Source organism: Camelus ferus, chromosome 31, assembly GCF_009834535.1.
Source record: "Camelus ferus isolate YT-003-E chromosome 31, BCGSAC_Cfer_1.0, whole genome shotgun sequence".
NCBI classification, from domain to species: Eukaryota; Metazoa; Chordata; class Mammalia; order Artiodactyla; family Camelidae; genus Camelus; species Camelus ferus.
In genome coordinates, this window is record NC_045726.1 from 9,268,062 (window position 1) to 9,288,822 (window position 20,761).

Here is a 20,761-nt window from a genome sequence, read left to right on the forward strand (position 1 = left end):
TGTCTTGCTCACTGAAACTTAGTCATATGGCCAGACTGGTTGCCGGGGCATCTGGGAAATGTAGTCTCTTAGTTCCACTGCAGTGTGCTCAGCTTTACCGGGAAGAGGGGGAGATAAAAGGAGGCAACTAGTGGACTCATTATCTATATTGTTCCTCATTAAAATCCTTGTAAGGTAGAGGATGTTATAGCTTTGTTGTTGTTTATGAAACTAAATTCCAGATTGCTTAAGTAACTGTTTTAGAGTTATAACATTAAAAATAAATGAAGATCTCATGATAACTTTTGAGTGTATCAGGCTCTCTCTTTTTTAGCTATAATGGCAACAAAGTGGTAAATCTGTACAGAAAATTAGTCTCTTGATGTTCTGATTTTCTAAAAACAGATCTAGTAAAGATCTATACACCGATGTGGTGATACAGTGCTAGAAGGGGTTGCAAATTATTGTTTGCTGTTTATGCATATAGTCTAATTTGATTTAGCAATTAACTTCTGTTGCTGTAATTAAAGAAACAAAGTTTTTTTCAAATTTCTAGATGAGGGTTGGCATGGCGCGTTTGTCCGTCTCGTGGGACTCAGCATGTAGCTTCCGAACTTGTCTAATTTCAGAGCTGCCACTTGATCTGCACCCACTGCAAATAATGTATTGAGTTTTCAGAGATGGTATTGGCTCTAGTACTCTGTGGGGCTTAATGGTCATTGAAAAAACAGAATGTAAACTGCAAACATGGTTGACTAAGTAGTGGAACTTGGAATGCACTTCGTAGCATAGGAGAGTTTTAATGGTTATTAGGTGATGAAACTTGTGTCTCTGACTTGTTTCCACTTAGGATATTGAGTCTCTGATGTCTGAGGGTAACAAGTCTCGTACCGTCGCTGCCACCAACATGAACGAGGAGAGCAGCCGATCCCACGCGGTCTTCAAAATCACCCTCACACATACTTTATACGACGTGAGGTCTGGGGTAGGTGCTGAGATGCGTGGCCTTTTTAAAAAAATTTCTCAAGTGAATCGTGGTTTATCTTATTCCCTTCAGGTATTATATGACTTAAAGTCCTAGTGAGGCATGTTTGTCAGTTAGGGCTCAGGACAAGACACAGAAGCCACTCTAGGTAAGCAGAAAGGGATTTAGTGGAGGGAACTGGGCAATTATGAAGCTGTTGGAATACCTTCAGAGGAGTGGGTTCTAGACCTGTAGAAATAACATTCAGGATGGCACAGATCTCATCCACTGAGGGTGGTCCTCCCTCTGAGGCCACTCCCAAAGCTGTGGTCCAGGACACAGGGGTCAATGAGGCTGCCTCTTTGTGCCCTGGGAGGTGGGGAATGTGAGCGGGGACCCTGTTTCAGGAAAACTCGTATGTCTACAATCCTGCTTGCCAGCAGAAAAAAAGCCAGAATGGCCCAGGGGGATGGATGACCTCTGCTTGGTTTCTGCTTTCTAAATCTAAAGAAGGTGTATCTGACTGACAGAGCCGAAGTCACACCCTAAGTCTGAGAAATGGAGGTTTTAGTTCTCCACCCTCTCCAACTTTAAGAAGTTGAAACAGGTTATATAAATGGATGGCCCACGGTCTCTGCCACAGCGCTTTTTGAGCTTTAAACTCTGATGGCAGACTGTGTAGGCTAATAGTCCCCTAGCTGGTTTAGTGGAGTTTCTTTCAAAGTGTTACCTTCTGCTAAATAGCTAAGTGTTAGAAGGTGTAAGTTACACTGGGGAAGTTGTACTGTAAGATTGCTAGATTTGTAGAATAATTTTTGAGTATTTCTTGAGAAACTTATGAAGCGTCAACAGAGCCAGAGATGTATGCGCTCCTACCAGAGCGAAAACTTCTGTATCGACTGATACATCTGTGTTTTCCCTCTTATTTTTTCTGTGAACTTTTGCATTTTTTATTACTACCCTCCAGCGAATCAGTTTCAAATACCAGAAGCTAAAATGATCACCCTGGCAAAGAGCTACATTTTGGCAAGATTTTTCATTTGCTGAAAGAATATTTGTCTTCTTTTACCATCCCAGCAAGATTAGTGTAATGACAAAAAGTTCTTTGTTTCCTGTTTCCTTTTCAGCATAAAACAAAAAACATACTGACGTTTTTTTAACCAAAAGTACTTTTGATTTGGGAAGCTGAATATCTTTTTGTTAGCCACATGTTTATTTATGGAAACAAATATAAATGTGTATTTTAAAGGGAAGTTTTAAAAAATGGTCCAGTTTATAGATTTTGGCATTGCTTTCCCACACTTCTTATATTGCTGCTAAAGTATTAAATATCTGTTCTGTGTGTGATTTGATAATGGAACATTTTGGATAAAGGAAAATGTCATAATAACTAGAAAAATATTTAAGTTTAATACCTGAAATTGTGAAACAAGGGAATTATATGAATAATATGAAATTTTAGAAAGTGTTGAGTTTTTGAGGGATCCTTCTGTTGTATAAAAGACAGATTTTTTAATATCATAAGACATGCAAATATTTACCCTTAGGATGATTGGTAAATATACATGAAATTTTAAGCACGGTTTCATATATTAAAATTTGTACCTTATAAATTTTATCTACTCTTCTATGAAAATTTTGTTGGGTTCCCTTCAAAATGTACCATTTTGGGGGCACTGTTCTCTGAGGTGACTTTCTGTCTGCGTTAGTACTTGTGTACATGTGTGTGTGTATCTGCTGCGGGACTGGACAGTTTTCTTACTGTATTCTGTAGCATCACAAATGAATTTTAAAATGACAGTAAACACTGTTTAAGAGAGGACTTGGACAATACACACTCTGGGTGGAGCGTGTCACTGAACTCTTAACCGGCACCTGCCGGTCTCCCTCCTAGACCTCTGGAGAGAAAGTGGGCAAACTGAGCTTGGTGGACTTGGCCGGCAGCGAGCGAGCCACGAAGACGGGGGCGGCGGGGGACCGGCTGAAGGAGGGGAGCAACATCAACAAGTAGGTGCCTCCCTGGCCTGCCAGTCGGGCGGGGGCGCTGCGGCCCCTGAGGGAGGGGGATTCTGGAGCCACCGGGGCTGTAAAGAGTAAATAGTTGAGAATGTTTTTCATCCGTATATTTGAAGAGCCCGAGCCTGTTTTATGTTGTGTTGAAATGTCTGTGGAGCTGAGACGCACAGCCTCAGGTCACAGGTTTCTCCAGGGCAGCGCCGTTGAGGTTTGGGGCCAGGGAGTTCTCTGTCCCAGGGAGCAGTCCTGTGCCTTGCAGGCTGTCTAGTGGCATCCCTGGCCTCTCCCCACTAGGTGGCAGCAGTGCCTGCCACCTCCCTCCCCGACCCCCAGTGGTGACCACCCAGATTATCTCCAGACATTGCCAGCTGCTCACTGTGGGGACACAGCCACCTTCCAGGGGAGAACCACTGGTCTAAGCTGTAGAAAAGACAAAGACAGAGTATCAGGGTCCAGCTATGGATCTGGGCGTGGGTGTCACTGTCTGAACAAACCACGGCACATATGCTAGCCACGTCGGGCTTTCCCTTTTATGACTGCCGTGGTGCTCGTTTATGCCAAGAAGCTAGGGCTTTATAAAGTCATTTTTGTACACCGAGTCCTTCGTATGGTTATATTTTCATATTTTAAGCTAAATTTAGCTCCTGTGGGCAGGAGTCTTTTCTATCCCCGTGGCTCCAGGAAGGACACACAGCATGATCATTTAGAGATTATGGAGCACCATCCTCCAGACGCTGTGCTATTACACATTGAGATGTGTGTGTGTGTGTGTGTGTGTGTGTGTGTATGAAAGCTTTTGCTTTGTACTTGTTTTAGTTAATTGTATTGTGTTTCTTGCTTCCTTTCTTAAAGATATGTGTGTTTGCGTCATTATCTTGACCTAATGGTTTATAGCTTACATTTTTATTTACAAAAATGAAAAACAAAATTCAGCTAAGCAGTTCTATAGCTTAGCGTAAAGGGATACCAGCTTTTAGAGTGTCTGTGTGTTTAACCCGAGCAGCACAGTGCTGACAACATGCTTTCTCGTACTGGTACAAAGGCATCTTGGTGTTCAATCTGTGTACTAAACTGTGACATTTGATCTCCTCAGGTTTTTCTGATTATTATGATTTGTTGCACCATGCAGGTCCCTCACAACCCTCGGTCTGGTTATCTCAGCCCTGGCGGATCAGGGTGCTGGCAAAAACAAGAATAAATTTGTTCCATATCGTGACTCAGTTCTCACTTGGCTGCTCAAAGTAAGTTTTTTTTCCCCTTCTTCCTGGGATGCTCTTGGTGGTTGGTAAAAAGAAAGAATAAAAAGTAGTCTATCAATTTCTCCCAATTATCATTTCCTATGTCAGTGTTCAGATTTATAATCGTTAGATTCTTGTATGATAATCATAATTTTAATGGATTAAACACAGGTTTCTTCCTGATTCACCGGAACCTGGAGGCAGTGGACGTTCTGGGTACGCTGAACCACACAGTTGTCCCTGAGACTTTAGGGACTAGAATGAGGACCTAGTGCTAATCTGAGAGCTGAGTGAGTCATAGGAAAGGAGTTTCCACCGTCCTCCAGGCCCGGCCGGACTGCTGCATCCTTCTCACAGGCGCCTTTTGTTTGACTGACATTTTGGACCTTGTTTTTCTGTTTTAAGACTACTCATGATTTTAATTTGCCTTCAGCTTCTTAAAGGTGTTTAAGGATACAGAACAGAGCTCACAGTCATTCACTGGTTAATTGGTTCAGTAGAATGAGAGAAATGGCAACTAGAAAGAAAAAAACTATGAAATGCTGTGAGGAGAATGTAGAGAAATGCCTGACACTCCTTGCCCTGTAATTACTCAGAGTGTAGGAAGGGAGAGAAGATGTGCACACAGAATATTCTAACACAAGTTGGTGATTCCTTGAGAGACAAGGAAATGATGAAGAGAGAGACTATTTCCAGGTTTCTTCCAGTCTTTGAGGTTCCCTTTGGTCTTGAGAGCTGGAGTGGTGAGCTGGGAATTGGACTGGGAGTTAGAGGATATAAAATCTACTGATAGTTTATCTCCTTATAAAGTTGTCAACCCGGAACAAAATACTTTACCTAATACTCATTAAAATATTCTTTAATGGAGAAACAATTTTATGAGCCCTGTTTAGTTTTGTGATGGCTTATTTTCTCATTGATCAAGAATTTGTCAAATCCCTCCTACTCACTGTGTCAGGGATTGAGGATAAAAAGATGAGTTAAGTGCAGGCAGCTTGGTAGAGGACACTGCTTTCGAGTCATTCCCTGACACGTTTGGAGAACTGTGTTTATATGGGGAGTAGGGTTTTCTCCTAGTTCCTGCACCCTCTCAAAGGGTTATTAGAGTTCCTCTTTACTTTCTGAGACTCTGCACACTGTTTGAACGTGCTTTATTAAGTGAAATCTGCCACAGTAGAAAATCAGGTAGATTACTTCCTTTGGCTAAAATGCAATAAATGTAGAAATTTAAAACAAAAGGATAAACAAAATTTGGTAATTAAAAATCACTTGTAAATAACTCTTTAATTAAAGGCATACATATTACAAAACGTTTCATTACCAAGCAAATAATTGTACTGGCCTCCATGTGTCAATAATTAATCTTGAAATCTCATTTGATTTCAAAAGAAATCTCGATAAGATACTTCCTTCTCCCTAAAACTTTCCACAGAAATATTATCTGATCATTCATAATTATTTCTAGATGTGCCTTATTTAAGAGACAGAATATTCATTGTCCTGTTGTTTCAGTGTTGTACTTAAGTCCATTTAAACCAACAATAAGCAATATGTTTTGTTAAGTGACATAGTTAAAATGACATAGGTTAATTACTGAGTGTCCGTGCCATAGGCTGCAGGCCAGGAGAACTTGGTTCAGGAGAATCAGGTACCATGCAAAGTGTTTCACATACATTATCTCATTTACTCTTTGGAAGGCAAATGGTGGTTTTCCCATTTTACAGATGTGGCAGTGGACGCAGAACTCAAACAATAGAATCAAGATTGGAACCCAGGGCTGACTTTGCTGCCCATCCTCTGTTCCCTCAGCTATGCTTTTCTTATCAAAGGTTACTTTTCATTAGAGAGAGAAGCACCTGGGAGGGGAGGGTATGGATCAAGCTGTAGAGCGCAATCTTAGCATGCACAAGGCCCCAGGTTCAATCCCCAGTACCTCCTCTAAAAATAAACAAGTAAATAAACAAACCTAATGACCACTGTCCTCCCCCAAAGAAGAAAGAGAAGCACCTTACTTTCACCGAGTGTGATAGAAATTGTTGAATATACTTGAAATTGAAGAACAAAACTAAACACTTTTTTAAAAGCTCACTATCTTCTGTTTAGTAAAGTTAGGGTATAATTGTAACTTCTGTGTGTTAATTCTTAGGCTTAAGAAATGACTAGTTTCCTTGGATTTTGTCATGTTTTTCATAAAAACTACATGACCTTTTATCATGTTCGACTTTTGAAGCAAGAACAAAAGTAGGGGCATTTTTGTAAGACATTCTGGAGTTTAAACAGTTTTCCCCAAAGCCTTTTGGAATCCGTTGATATGCAAATCATTCTCCTCTGAAGTGTCTTTTATGTTGATTTTTCCTTCTTTATTTCTTAATTCGTCTAACTCTCCCTGGTCCTTGTTTGACTTGGATCGAACTTTCGTCGAACTCATAAAATTGCTCATCTTTATAAGATTTGAATTTCTTTTTAAAGTTTTATTTTGCATTGTAATTGTGTTATAATTTTGTTGTACTCTTGATGTTTATAACGTCCGAGAGTGAGAGACTGGCCACGCTTGATTTGATGGGGATAGACGCGAGTGCTCTCCTCCTTGACGTTATCTGCTCTAGCTGAGTGATGAGGGCGCTGACTTCTCGGACTCCGCTCTTACTCTGCTGGGAACATTCTTCCTCCCCTCCTCAATCTCTCTTCCTACTTCCCTCCGCCATCCCCTTTACCTTGGTGATGCTTATTCATCTGGAGGTGTCAAATGTCACTTTCCTTGGGAGTCTTTGCTAACCTTTCAAGACTGGGCTTTCTGCTTTTTCTCTGTTTTCCCAGACCACAGTGTATTTATCTCTACTTTAGTTCTCATCATATAGTATTTGCTCACCAGGGTCACCCTCTAAATGGTAAACTTCATAAACTGTTGAATGAATGAATAATTTCAGCTCTGCTCTGAACTAGCATTGTGACCTTTGGTAAGTCTGCCAATCTTCCTGGGTCTCAATTTCTTGTCGGTAAAATGAAATAATTTGATTAGATGAGTTCAAAGAGTTCTTTCAGCTTCAAAAAATTCCAACTTGCAAAATTAAATTTCTTTCCTATGTCCATTTAATTTGCAGTTGCCGCATTCGAAACGAAGCTCATCTGATTTGCCTAATTAAACAATTAAAGAGCAGACAAGAAGCATTCTACTTTCTCTTGAATGAGCGCCAGGCCTTTTGTTACTCTTTCCTTTTGGCTAATGGCACGAGGCCATTTTTGAATATAAGCGTATTGTTGCTAATGCACAAGGGCTTTGAAAATAGCAAGTATTTGTTGTTTGCCAGGTTTCCTCTTCTCAGCACAAATTGAAGCACAATGTGCGTGCTTTTCTCCTTTGGTCGTTATTGTTGCAACTCCCCCTTTTACCCACTAGCAGTTGCTGTTCGTGTGGGCTCACAGAATGTGGTGGTTCTGGAAGGGCCGCGCTCCACCACGATGCTGCGGGGGGGACTGAATTCCACCCTGAGGTGTAACTCATGTGGTCTTGAATAATATTTGAATTTCATTAACACGCATGGGACTCTTCCAGACATTCTTCTGGAGGTTGGCAGACCTGGGCACCAGCAGCATAGGATCGGTGTCTGGATGTGAAGACTGTAGCGAGCAGTCCTCCAGGCTCTGCAGAGTCACTTTTGCTTCCTGAAGCCGAAATTGCTTACATTTCCTTCCTTTTCATGCGTTAAAGTGTGTTTCCTTGAAAGAATTGTCCTAGCTCTGTTTTCTGTGGAAAACCAGCTTTTCAGTAATGCATGAATAAGCGGACATACTGTTTGCAATTGTATTAAACTGTTGGCAGTACCTAGGGAATTATTCTGTTTCGAGCACAAGGACAGAATCATTTGGAAAGGTGTCCTGTCTGAACTCTCTGTGTTGCCAAGTGTTACTGTGTTACTGTGGGTAGCTCTCCGGGAGTGGAAATCATCTTAGACTGGAAGGCAGAATACAGCTGGGCTAGAATATTTTCAGCTGACTAGACCTGGCTCTTAGGCAGGGCACTTAACCTCCTTTGTCCAGGACAAACCTCTGGCTTTTCATCGGTAAAATGGGGAGACTAATAATCCGGTTCACAAGAGGCTGAGGACTACGTAGTCTATGCACAAAGTTGTGTAGATCACGGATTGTTCAAACAAATTTTAGATATATTGATACTGGAAGAACTTTATATCTTCAAAAGAACTTTACGTTATTTATATATTTTGTAAGATGAATAAGGTTAATGCTGCCCAAAGGTAGAGTTGGCTTTCTTGCGATCTCCTGGATTCTTCATTACTGGCCTGTTCAAGTATTCTGTCTAATCTTATGAATCCATAATTCAGTGACACTCTACTAGTGAAAGGAGGTATTGAATCTGTTCCTGAGTAATTCTCATCCTGGGATGACATATTAGTGTATTAGTAGTTATCTGTAGCTATATAACAGATTACCCTGAAGACTTGACAGCTGGGAACAACCATCACTTGTCACCTCACAGTTTCTCTGGGTCAGGATCCCAGGTGCAGCCATGTGGCTGTGGGTGGGGTCTCTCATGTGGCTGCAACCCAAGTGTCACCTGGGGCTGCAGGCCTCACCAGGCCGCTGGGGTTGCATCTGCTCACCTAAGTGCTTGTTGGCTGGCATCAGAAGATGTGTGTCCAAACTCACTCCTGTGGTCTCTTCCTAGGGCCACCCCTCCCCCCCCCATGGCAGTGGGATCCCTCACAGTGAGAGAAAACACCCACACCAGAAGCCAGTCTTTTATAATCTAATCCCAGACGTGACGTGCTGCCACTTATGCTGTATTCGCTCCCTTAGAGATGGAGCAGCAAGTCCCACCCACCCTCAAGGGAAGGGAAGGACGCAGGGGGACGAGCCAGGGGCCGGACTGAGGCCGTCTCCGTGGCAGGATTTCACCCCGCATTTGTGTGCTGTGGTCTGGCCCCTTTGCATGGAGTAGACTGGAGTTCCCAAGTGTCACTTGGTAATTCTGAGTTACATCTAGTCATTTTTAATATTCTTGAGTGAAAGTAGCTTATAGAATTGGTTTGAGCCTGTTCCATAGCGCACTTCACTGTACTTAGCAGTTCTAGGATAGTGGAGACAGATGTCTTTTTTTCAGCACCCCGTCTCCAGTTTAGAAGCAGTTGTATAGAACATGAAGCTTGTTTCAGTGGTTTTTAAAGTGCTGTCAGAGGGAATGAGATGAAGTGCCTTCAGTGTATTCTTCTGTTTTTTAAGACTGTAATTGTACTTTGTTTTAAAAAACTTACAAGGTGCTTGATAGCTTATAACAGCACCACTTTCTGGGCCATGACTTAGGCTTCACAGAGACTCCAGGTGTATCGCTTTATGGAGTGGATTGTAGGTAATCACTCTTTGATCAGATACTGTTACGATTGTTCAGGAAGATTTTGTAGGCATTTAAGAAAGCATTTTTATTTTGAGCAGTCTGCTGACTGATGGTATCATGTTGCCTGTTAAAAGAGTACAAATTGACTTAGAATTAATTTTTATTAAACTGGAATTAATGTAGGCTTCATTGTATTTCCCTGTTCTTTCTCAAAACCCAAAACTCCCTTTTGCAGAAAAGTAGCTTTCTGAGAAGACAGAACTTGGGACTAGGGGAGTTGGCATATCTGTATTTTAGTCCTAGCTTTGTCCTTAAATTTGTGTTTGACCTGGGGACATTACCTCATCATTTCTCACTGCAACATTCCCATATGTTTTCTTCCAACTTTAAAGTGATGTTCAGTTTCTTTCCTCCTCTAGGACAGTCTTGGGGGTAACAGCAAGACTGCCATGGTAGCTACTGTGAGTCCGGCAGCCGACAACTATGACGAAACCCTTTCAACCCTGCGGTATGCAGATCGCGCCAAGCACATCGTGAACCACGCAGTGGTGAACGAGGATCCCAATGCACGGATTATCCGGGATCTCCGCGAAGAAGTAGAAAAGCTGCGCGAGCAGCTGACCAAAGCAGAGGTTAGGGCACGGGCCTGTTTCCTGGGTCTGGGGGAATCCAGCAAAGCTGGGACTTGAATTTTCTTCCCTCGGGGCTGTCAGGGATGAGTACTCTACTTAGAATTTTTGAATTTCCTGTAGGAAGAGAGATTTGGGATGTGTAGCAAAGGAAAACAGATAAATTGTCATAGTTGAGATTTAGATCATTGTCACAGGTGTTAAAGGATGGCCTTTGAGCAGAGAATAAAGGGAACTGAGAAAATGTTTCTTTCCACACTATAGGGAGCAGACAAGAGGGAAGAGGTGTAATAGAATAAGGGGGAGAGAGAGGAAGATGCATGAAACAAAAATAGATACAACTTCATATTAGTGCAGAAAATGGAGGGTGGGCACAGACTAATTGGAAGAGGAATCAAATGGATTTTTGTTGTATCATGTGTTCACAGGTTGAAGTCAGAACAGAAATCTTAGGAAGGTCTTCCACACCATAATGATCTAGTTTTTCCACGTTGTGGATTTGTTATGCTCATAGGAAAGAATATTTGATAACAGAAGGAGCCGTCTATTTAATGGTGCTCTGTTTTCACCATCCTTTGTACATTCTATGATGTGTGATATTTGTTTTCCATTATTGAATTTGAAACCTACACCATTCCAACCACAAATCAAATGCTTATCTTTTTATCAAAAGAGGAATAAAATGTCAGATTCAGAATCCCTAGTTTAATTAGCATTTTTATTCCCACGATTTCCCAGCACTGTGGGACTCTTTCCTGGGCCTGGGACCATAGCCTCTTCCTCCTCATGACCTGTTTTCTAGCAGTAAATCGATAAATTACATGGTCAAAACAATGACCTTGATTGTATTTTTGCCTGTTGAATCTTATCCTGTTTTTGCAGGAGTAATTTTACAGTTCATTAAGATTTTTTGAAATTTTGTTTCTGTCTTCTTGGTGTTAACAACACCATCCAGTTTGCAACATGTGCAAATTTAATCTGCACATACCCAGTCATCAGTGAAGACTCAAATGAATCATGTGTAAGAGTTTAGATGCATTGGGATTTAAAAAATAAGCTCTTGATAGCTGGAACTTTTTTCCTCCCTAAATGTAATTAGATTTCACAATAGCAATAGGTTAGCAAAAAAGGAAAAAAGTTAAGCATTTCAATCCTGCTGGGTAACTGGATGAGTCTGTGGGACCCGTGCAGTCTGGATGCAGTGGGCCAGTGGCAGTCCTTGTTGTGTCTTGGGCAGATCAGAGACCTCAGTAAGCTGAGAGGAGGCAGATTGTTCCTCTTGACCTTCTGAATTTAGTTAATTCTTTTTTCAGGGCACTGTGCAGACATTTCATGAAATAAACATTTTGCTCGTAGGCAATGCAATCTCCAGAGCTGAAAGACCGGCTAGAAGAATCAGAGAAGCTCATCCAGGAGATGACTGTGACCTGGGAGGAGAAATTGAGGAAAACTGAGGAGATCGCTCAGGTTGGTGTTTCCTGCTTAAGGAGAGAATCCTTGCAGCAGTTTGTGCAGTGCAGCTCACGCGTGTTTCTGGTTCCTTTTTGAGTTTTATTTAGCTTTGAAAATGGCAAATCTAGCACCAATAATAAGATCTAAATCCAGGAGTTTATACAGCGTTAATTTGAAGGTATAATTAAAATTAATTGATTGTTCGTTATGTAAGAAATATTTTTGTTAGGATTGTATAGTTTTTAAATGAAATAACTACTTTGTAGCCTCTGGCTCTGAACGCCTGATTCTGTTACATGCTTTGCAGACCTGAGGAACTTCACCAACCAAAATTATTAGCACTAGGTACTTAGGCTGTGAGCTTCTGGCTTCAGTATGACAGCTTAGTAAAATAACAGGAAATACCTAAATCTGAGGTGACTGCCTCTCATTTTCAGACCACTTAATACAGACAGAGTTGTGAAATCTTAGAGTGGGAACACTGGCACTTGGAGACAATCCAAAAATGTCCAATTTCTACTTCGTAAAAGATTTACTCTATGGCTTTCCTGTTAGATGGCTATTCAGCCTCTGTTTTAGAAATATATATTGCGTATTGTAATCTGGAGCTCAGTAACCTGTCGAGCAGTCTTCTCATGATTGGACAACTCTGATAGTGGCTATTTAATTGAAATCTTTTATTGTTTCATTTCTACTCTTTGGCCTTAGTTTGTTCTTCCAAAGCCAGGAGAATAAGTGTCCCACTTGGATGCGGTAACTAATAGTAATAATAATATCCATACTAACTGAATACACTTACATGTTACGATCACTTTTAAATAGAATATTTTATTTAATCCTCCCAAGTCCTCCCAACAGCCTGGCGAGACGGGGACTGTTAACTGCCCAGATACTTGAAGTCACCCCTGCCTCTTCCCCTCCTTTTCTGAAGTTAAAAATCTCTAGTGTTTTCAACTGTTTCTTGTGTGAGCGAATAGACAGAACTTGCCACTTCTGTCCCCCAGTAGATTCCATCGTTAAGTATGCTGTCTGGAAGCGATTGATACATCCGATGTTGTAGGGCAATACTGCTACTGTGTAGCATAAAGTGGATGTTAGATTTATATTAGTGCAGACTAGGATTTGAGTCCATTTGTAAACATTTTTTTGTTACAGCCCTTTTCAAAACAGATGAAAAGAAGAGTATAGTCAGTCCGCAGATACCCATCACCTGATTTCATTAAAGATCAACGTATGACTGGTCTTATTGATATCCCAGCACTGGGTTACTTCAAAGCATATTCCTCAAAGAGCAAAGAATACGTCAGTGTATAAACTTTATCTCTCATTACGTATTTTACTTTCTGTTTTTCATAAACTAAAGTCATTCTAATAATTGTCCAATTTGGAATGAACTTGTGTGAGCATTTTTGAGCTACTCTGGAAGTAAAACGTTGGCTTTGAAGTCCTGCTGTACCTGGGCTGCTCTGCGCTGATACAAAGCGGGGGAGGCCCGAGTGAGGTTGCAGGGCTGGTGAAGCTTGTCGGTTGCATCTTTCCTTCCCTGACTCCCTCTTTGATGTTATCCAGCACCTTATCTTTCCAAGCCCCCAGGCTTCAGTGCTGCTGGGCTTTCTTCCCCTCTCTCACTGGAAGACACTTGGTCTGGTGGTCATTGACTAATCATTGACTAATCTGCAATACAGACTGACATTTCCTAAAGTGTATTTCTGGCACCATAGCCACAAATTGTTAACAGGTCTTTTGGGGGATAAAGGGTACTTGGTCAGATAACTTTCGAGAAATCTGGGTGAACTAAGTTAAGTAGATTTCTTTTTTGAAGAACTTTTTATGTCATTCTTGGGGGTCTGTTCCAAGTCAGCCAGACTCCCCATAAGTCCTCTGTGTTCTGTGGCATGTCCCTCTAGTATGCCAGCCCCCGAGATTGTCTGTGCCAGTGAGATCCTGTGACCTTTTAATCACGTTAAACTTTACTATTCAGTTTCTCCTGTATACTTTTATTACCTGATGAATTTGTTCCCAAGAAAAAGGTCATATCTTTTAGCTTCTGAAAGTATATGCTTAATAATATTTTTGAGTAAACAGTCAGAACTCAAGTCGACTTATTTCTAAGCCCAGTGCCATATCTATGATACCACAGTGTCTCTTATTTTCTTCTTTTATGTTCTTAGTAAGAAACGTACGCTTAAGTGAGATAGACCAGGGGTTGGCAGACTAAGTCCTTGGGCCAAACCCCGTCTTGCCATTTCTCTTCATAAGCAATTTTATTGGAATGTGCCACGCTCATTGGTTTTTGTGTTATTTATGGCTTCAGCAGCAGACTTGAAGAGCTGTGACAGGCACCATCGGACCCAGATGGCTGTACTGTTTACTGTTTGGTTCACTTTTTCTGTAAGATGTCAGTTTTTGATATCAGAAGCAGTATTTAGTGATATCATTAAGCATAACTGTATTTCATCATACAATACTTTTTTATTCTTTGAACTGATTCCTAGATGTTGCAAACTTTTGTAATTTTTTAGACGATTAAAAACTGTAAATTTTTTTGGTGGCAGCTGTAACAACAAATTGATAGTTTTCCAATATTGTGCCCTTTGGTTTGGACAAAAATTTTGTGATGTTTTTATCTTTATAAACTCTCAAGTGACAGGAAGGTGCTTAAGAAGTAGGATAAAACAATAGCTTACTCCCACTGCTAACCAGGAATTTACATTCCTGCCTTTGGCATAGATTTGTTCAGTGACCTTGGACAAACCTGTATTCAGTTAACATTTGTTCCATATTCTGTCATCAATACTGAGCAAAAGTCAGAAAGTTACTATTAGGGAGTGTGGGAGTAGGTGGAAATAAGCTTAGTAAGTTTGGCTGTTATAGGGCTTGGATGTCAAACTAAGATTCTTAGATCTCACCAGTAGGAACTAGAAAGAATTTATTAATTTATCTGTTAAAACATTTACTATATGCCATATGCTACGTAAGTACATCTTGGCTGTTTTATGTACATTATCTCAGTTTAGTCTTGTCTTTTCCCTCTGAGCAGCTTTCCCCTTGTTAAGTCATATTTTCTTTTTCAGGCTTGACTTTGTCTCTGTATGAATTAAAATTTTGCCACAAATTAAAATTTTGATAGTGACCAAATTTCTTTTAAATCTTTTAATTATTTCCCAGTGAGAATTAAGGGTCATGGTAAATGTAAAAGTAGAAGAAAGGATTGTATTTCAAACGTCATATTTACATATAGAAAATACAGAAAGATTATTGTGAAGAAAATTTACCTGATCCGATCATCCAAAGAAAACTACCGTTACTACCTTTGTAGTTTCTTTCAGGTTTTCCCGGTGCATGGATGGTTGTACTAGTTACACTCTGCATTTTTCATTTTAACATTAGTTCATGAGCATCTACCCATGTCATTTTTAGTTTATTAAAAAAAATACTTTTTGTAGAGAAATGTTTCTTATTCCTGGAATAACTCTTCAGTTACACCAGTATCTCTAAGTAAAGGAGCCTTTGCTCAGACGGGACTACACAGGATATATTAGAATTGCTTTCCTCATTTGAAGAACATAGTTCTTTTTCAAGGATAGTAATTTCTTAGAATTATGTGCTGAAAACTCTAATGTCTAGTGCTAACCTATTCAGAACTTCTGAAAGAACCCAGTAGTATTTTTTCGTCAGAAGAGAGGCTTGATTCAAAGACCCACAACCAAAATATCCCCTTCCCTGCGTTTGTAATGGTATGCTTTTAGGTGAGGTTGACTGGGTTGCAGTGGCTGTGTAACTTAGGACAGCATGCCGAGAAATAGCAAATTCTAAGGCTGCAGTTTAATTATTCTGCAAATTTACTGCATAGCCCTAGTTAAATAACTTATTCTGTCTTGTCTTTCCTCAGAATCAAAGGTCCTTGGTGACTTTTTACTATTTGCTATTTATACACAGTCAGAGAACCCCTGTTCTGCCCCAATTCATACTCCTTCGTCATAGAGCCTAGATTGCAGGGTTCATATGCCTCTCCCTGTGTGGACACGTTCATATGTTGTGTGGTTTCAGAGACAGGTAGGCACAAAAAGGGAAGGTTCATGCTCTTACGAAAATGGTGCTTGAATGAATATACAGATTTTATTTTGATAAATTCACAGGACTGACGATTTGAGTGATCCTGTGTGTGTGCACGGTGCTAGGTGCTAGGAATACACAGTGGATAGATGGGGTCCATGCCCTAACAGAGAAGTAAATGGTCACGTGAACAGTTACCAAGCGTGAAGACAGGTATGCTCCAGATAGAAGGAGTAGGTGTAAAATCCCTTAGACTAGAGAGCATTCTTGACACCTTCAGGAGCCTGGAAGATGTTCCATGTAACTGTAGTACAGGATTTGAGGGTAGGAGTATCAAGATGCCATGATGGAGAGTAAACAGGCCAGACTGAAGGGACTTTGAGGGAGTTTGGCCTTTATCCTGGCTGAGTGTCAAGCAGCAGAGTAGTATTAAGAACTTGGCTTTTTAGAAAAATCACAGTTGTGAAAAACACACTTACATTTGCTTATTTGTATAGAATTAAGTGAGAAAGATGAATTCAGGATGTTAGATATTTTCAGGAATGAAAATTGAGACCTCAGTAGTACACTTGGTTGCTATTTTTAATGGCTTTATTTTTGATAAAAAAGTTTTAGTTAACAGAACAACATTATATTATTTAGAAGGAGAACGAATACAGTAATCTGTATAATACCATATCCTAAGATAACATATTTGAGTTATAAGGTTGTTTAATAATTACTCTAAGACTTTTTATATCTTGCCGTTGTGGAGTTAATAATTGTGTACTGCATTTACAGGAGCGACAGAAACAGCTTGAGAGTCTTGGAATATCTCTTCAGTCTTCGGGAATTAAAGTTGGGGATGATAAATGTTTCCTTGTTAACCTGAATGCTGATCCTGCTCTGAATGAACTCCTGGTTTACTACTTAAAGGTGAAGTAACAGGCTTTGCTACTATTTCCAGTTTCCTGCCATGAAATAGAACAGTATTTCAGAGTAGTATTTCACACTTGGAGAACCAGGCATATTCAGAAATAACGAGTTAGCAAATTGTTTTTATTTGAGTAAGCTGAAGTGTAGAAGAACCTGAATTTCTGGGATCGGTTTCTCTTTTTAAGTCTTTGAGTGATGTCATTCAACTGAGTAAATATAAAAACTGACATTCTGATATTATTTTCAGCAAATGAAGTAGCTTAGCTTCTATCATTTTACATGATAAAACCAGGGAGTTAAGCAGGTAACTTTAAAGGTTGAAGAATGAGTTTTAAACTAAGTGATTCATTGGTAGACTAAAGCTGTTGTTATTTTTGTGTGAAGCATACGTTTTTGTGAGTGGTTTCTTAGCTTACAAGAGGATATATTTAAAGGAAGTTACGTTCTTAGGACTACTCGGTTTGAAACGTGTGTTTCCAGTAACTCTTAGGAACATTAAAATTTTTGGATTTTCAACTTAAAAGAGTGTAACTGGGTCGGGGGAGGGGGAATTGGATGAAGGCAGTCCAAAGGTACAAACTTGCAGTTATAAGATAACTGAGTACTAGGGATATAATGTACAACATGATAAATATCGTTAACACTGCTGGGTGTTATATATAAATGTTGTCAAGAGAGTATATTCTAAGAGGTCTCATCACGTGGAAAAATTTTTTTTCCTATTTTTTTAATATTGTATCTGTATGAGACTAATCTTTTGTTTTCATCATCTCATGATGCATACAAGTCAAATGACTGTACACCTTAAACGTACACAGTGCAGTATGTCAGTTATACCTCAATAAAACTGACAGGAAAGGAAAAAAAGACTATAACCTACAATGAAAAAGAATATGAAAATGAATATATGTATGTATATGTATGACTGAAACATGTTATACACCAGAAATTGACACGACATTGTAAACTATGCTTAAATTAAAAAAGAAAGAGAGAGAGAGAGAGTAGGACACTTAGAGACTGAGGGTCAGAGTATGGATCAGAAAAAAGTATATACATTGGAATCTATATGCACTGTGTGTATACTCATATACACTGAAATCTATATGTCACGGGACATGTCAGGAAGACAAGAGCCGACATTAGAATGAGCATGATTCTTGAGACACTACATAAATTATGAGGACTTTGTCAAAATTGCCTTTGCCAAGCCCAGAGCATAACTGCATTATGTAATGGATTATATATGACTCTGACATATGGTTAATAAATATTGGGAGGAAAAATTTTCCCCCCTCATAATGCAGGAACTATCTGTGTGGGTTTAACTAAGTTAGTGACTGGCAAAGTGAAGGTAATGAGCTGGTACAGCTGGAAGCAGCTTTAAAATGAGAGAATTGTGTCATTTCATTTCCAAAGAGACTGAAGAATTCATGACGCATTGGCTGGCTTCCCAGTTCTTATCAGTGATATCTGGGATAACTGCTCTGTGGCGTTTTGATAAGGCCCCTTTATGCATAAGTATCCCATACCATGCTTTATTATGCTGTAAGTTAAAGCGTGTCTTTGCACACAGTCACGTGTGCACATCTGGGGTTGTGGTGTGGTGTGAGCAACCTGGAGTTAGGGGTGTGATGCCTTGAGTTTTTGTCTCGTACCTTGGCTTAGCAGATGTTAGATCTCTAGTCCTTTGTGCCCCCCCCCCCCCCCCCCGCCAAGTCTACAGATTCTTCCTCTGTAAAGGGAAATTCTCTCTGGCTGGCTACCTCACAGGGTTCCTGGAGGATTAAATGGGATTTGACATATAGGAGCACTTTATAAACAGAAGCACGATACACATATAAAGTACTCCACGTGCCGTTTTCTCATTTGATACTCTAGCACCTTGTTGTATTATCCTTGTCCTTTGGAAAGAAATGATGCACTAGCACATCACTCGCTGTGCTTCTAAGCAGTGTTGGCAGCACTTTGTGTTGGAATTTCAGCTGTAGACATTCATATGCTTTAGGAGATGCAGTATTAGAATATGACTTAGGAATTCTGCCCTTTTAATTTTCAGAACTGTGAATTTTTTCTTTCTGATGTGATGAAGTTCAAATTGGAACACAAACACATACACCCCACAAAATAAAAACCCACAAACTTGATTCGTATCTGTTCCTTAACTAAAAAATTACACAAAGAAACTATTTAAGGACTTTTGGAGAGCAGTCAGAATATTTCTGGTCATCTTGTGTGGAGGTGTTGGATTCTGTTTCAGACTGTGTGGTCAACCCGGTTTTGGCAGAGTTTGAGGCAGTGTTGATTTCTTCACTGCCCAAGCTAAACCCATGACAAAAGTATATTCATGACAAAGCACATTCAAAAGGATGATCTCAGTCCAAGAACAGTTTTTGCTTCAGTAAAACGATACCATGATGTGGGATGGAGGAATTTGGAGGCTGAGCATTTTTTATTTCTTTGCCTTCAAATTCTCAAGTCAGTTTAGGTGCTGAGCAGATAACTTCACATCACTGAGTGACTTTCAGCACCCCATCTATAAAATGAGGGCGCTGGATTAAATTACCTCTAACATTCTTTCTAGTCCCCAGTTGAATGGTTCTCTTCCAGAATAGGATCCTCCATTTATTTGTTCTGTCTAGAATTGGCAGAGGCAAGGTATGGTGGCCAGATCATAGGTGGAACGTAATTCACAAGGTAATTTTGCATCTAATTTGCATGCATAGGCAGCTCTTGCTTTGCATGGTTCCAATATACACAGATTGCACACAGTTAACACAGTTTAGTAAATGATGTTGAAATCACTGCCGTTCATGAGATTCTAGATGTGCAGCTGGAGGAGATAAGTGGAGGTGAACTTAGATGGATGTAAATAATGAAAGTGGTTGTGATGGGAAGGATGAAGCTGTCTTGAAGAGAGTGATAGCAGAAAGCAATTCACATGAGGGGAACTCTTGGAGATATTTTGCAATGTTGAAGGCACAAAGGATAAAGTGGTAGAAGCTTAGAAAGGAGTATGACAATTTGCCAAGCTGTGGAGAATACTCTTACTCCATGTTGCAAGTTCTGTATTGCGAAGAGGCAGGCAAGCAGCGTTCAGACTACTCTCAATAAGCTTTTAACAAAGAAATAAACTGCTGTATGTTTCAGTGTTTCTAATGATCTCAGTGACAGTGTACTAAATAAATATTACTAAAATATAAAATAATTTTACTGTTTTTTCCCTATATGTTGTAACAGTGAGAGAATTCTTCAAACATGACATTTTTAAATGTCACAGAATTTTTGCAGTTTTCCCCATTGATTAAGATCTCTTTGCCAAGTTATTTTTACAGTCCTGCCCTCTTGTGCAAAGCAAGGCCTGCCTGCAGTTCTGAGGTAGACTGGAGATTTCTTTCTTTCTAAACTGATTATTTTAGAAATTTTTATACAATTTTCAAAGGTTACACTCCATATACAGTTAGTACAGAATGTTGGCTCTATTCCCCGTGTTGTACAGTACATTCTTGAGCCTGTCTTACACCCAGTAGTTTGTACCTCCCACTCTCCCAGCCCTGTAATGCCCCTCTCCCCACACTGGTAACCACTAGTTTGTTTTCTGTATCTGTGAGTCTGTTTCTTTTTTGTTACATTCACTAGTTTGTAGTTTTTAGATTCTGTATAAAAGCCATATCATACAGTATTTATCTTTCTCTGTCTGACTTATTTTACTAAGCATAATGCCCTCCAAGTCCACCCATGTTGCTACAAATGGCAAAATTTCAATTTTTTTGGTTGAGTAGTATTCCATTGTGTTTATGTATATACATATGTCTATATATGTATACACACACACACCACATCTTCTTTATCATTTGTCTATTGTTGGACACTTAGGTTGCTTCCATATCTTAGTAATTGTAAATAATGCTGCTTTGAACATTGAGGTGTGTATCTTTTCGAATTAGTAGTTGTTGTTTTTTTTTTTTTTTTGATGTATACCCAGTAGAATTACTAGGTCATATGGTAATTCTGTTTTTAGTTTTTTGAGAGACTTGGAGATTTATATCAGCATAAGCCAAGCTTCTAGAGGGAAGAACTTCTCCCCTCGCCTTAACATTATGCTAGCAATACACTTTTTTTCCTAAAAAGTCTTAGAAGAACATACTGGAAAAAGAAGGGG

The 20,761-nt window shown here is 39.8% G+C and overlaps 1 protein-coding gene across 3 annotated transcripts in view; it reads left to right on the top strand.

Annotated features, from left to right (window-relative positions):
• Positions 1 to 20,761, top strand: part of KIF13B (kinesin family member 13B) — a 165,768-nt gene that overhangs the window by 66,561 nt on the left and 78,446 nt on the right. For all 3 annotated transcript variants that reach the window (XM_032470947.1, XM_032470946.1, XM_032470945.1), the window contains exons 8-13: positions 830 to 964; positions 2,838 to 2,950; positions 4,089 to 4,200; positions 9,967 to 10,179; positions 11,533 to 11,643; positions 16,465 to 16,599. In XM_032470947.1, the coding sequence (XP_032326838.1) occupies positions 830 to 964; positions 2,838 to 2,950; positions 4,089 to 4,200; positions 9,967 to 10,179; positions 11,533 to 11,643; positions 16,465 to 16,599 (819 nt within the window). The remainder of the gene's footprint in view (positions 1 to 829; positions 965 to 2,837; positions 2,951 to 4,088; positions 4,201 to 9,966; positions 10,180 to 11,532; positions 11,644 to 16,464; positions 16,600 to 20,761) is intronic.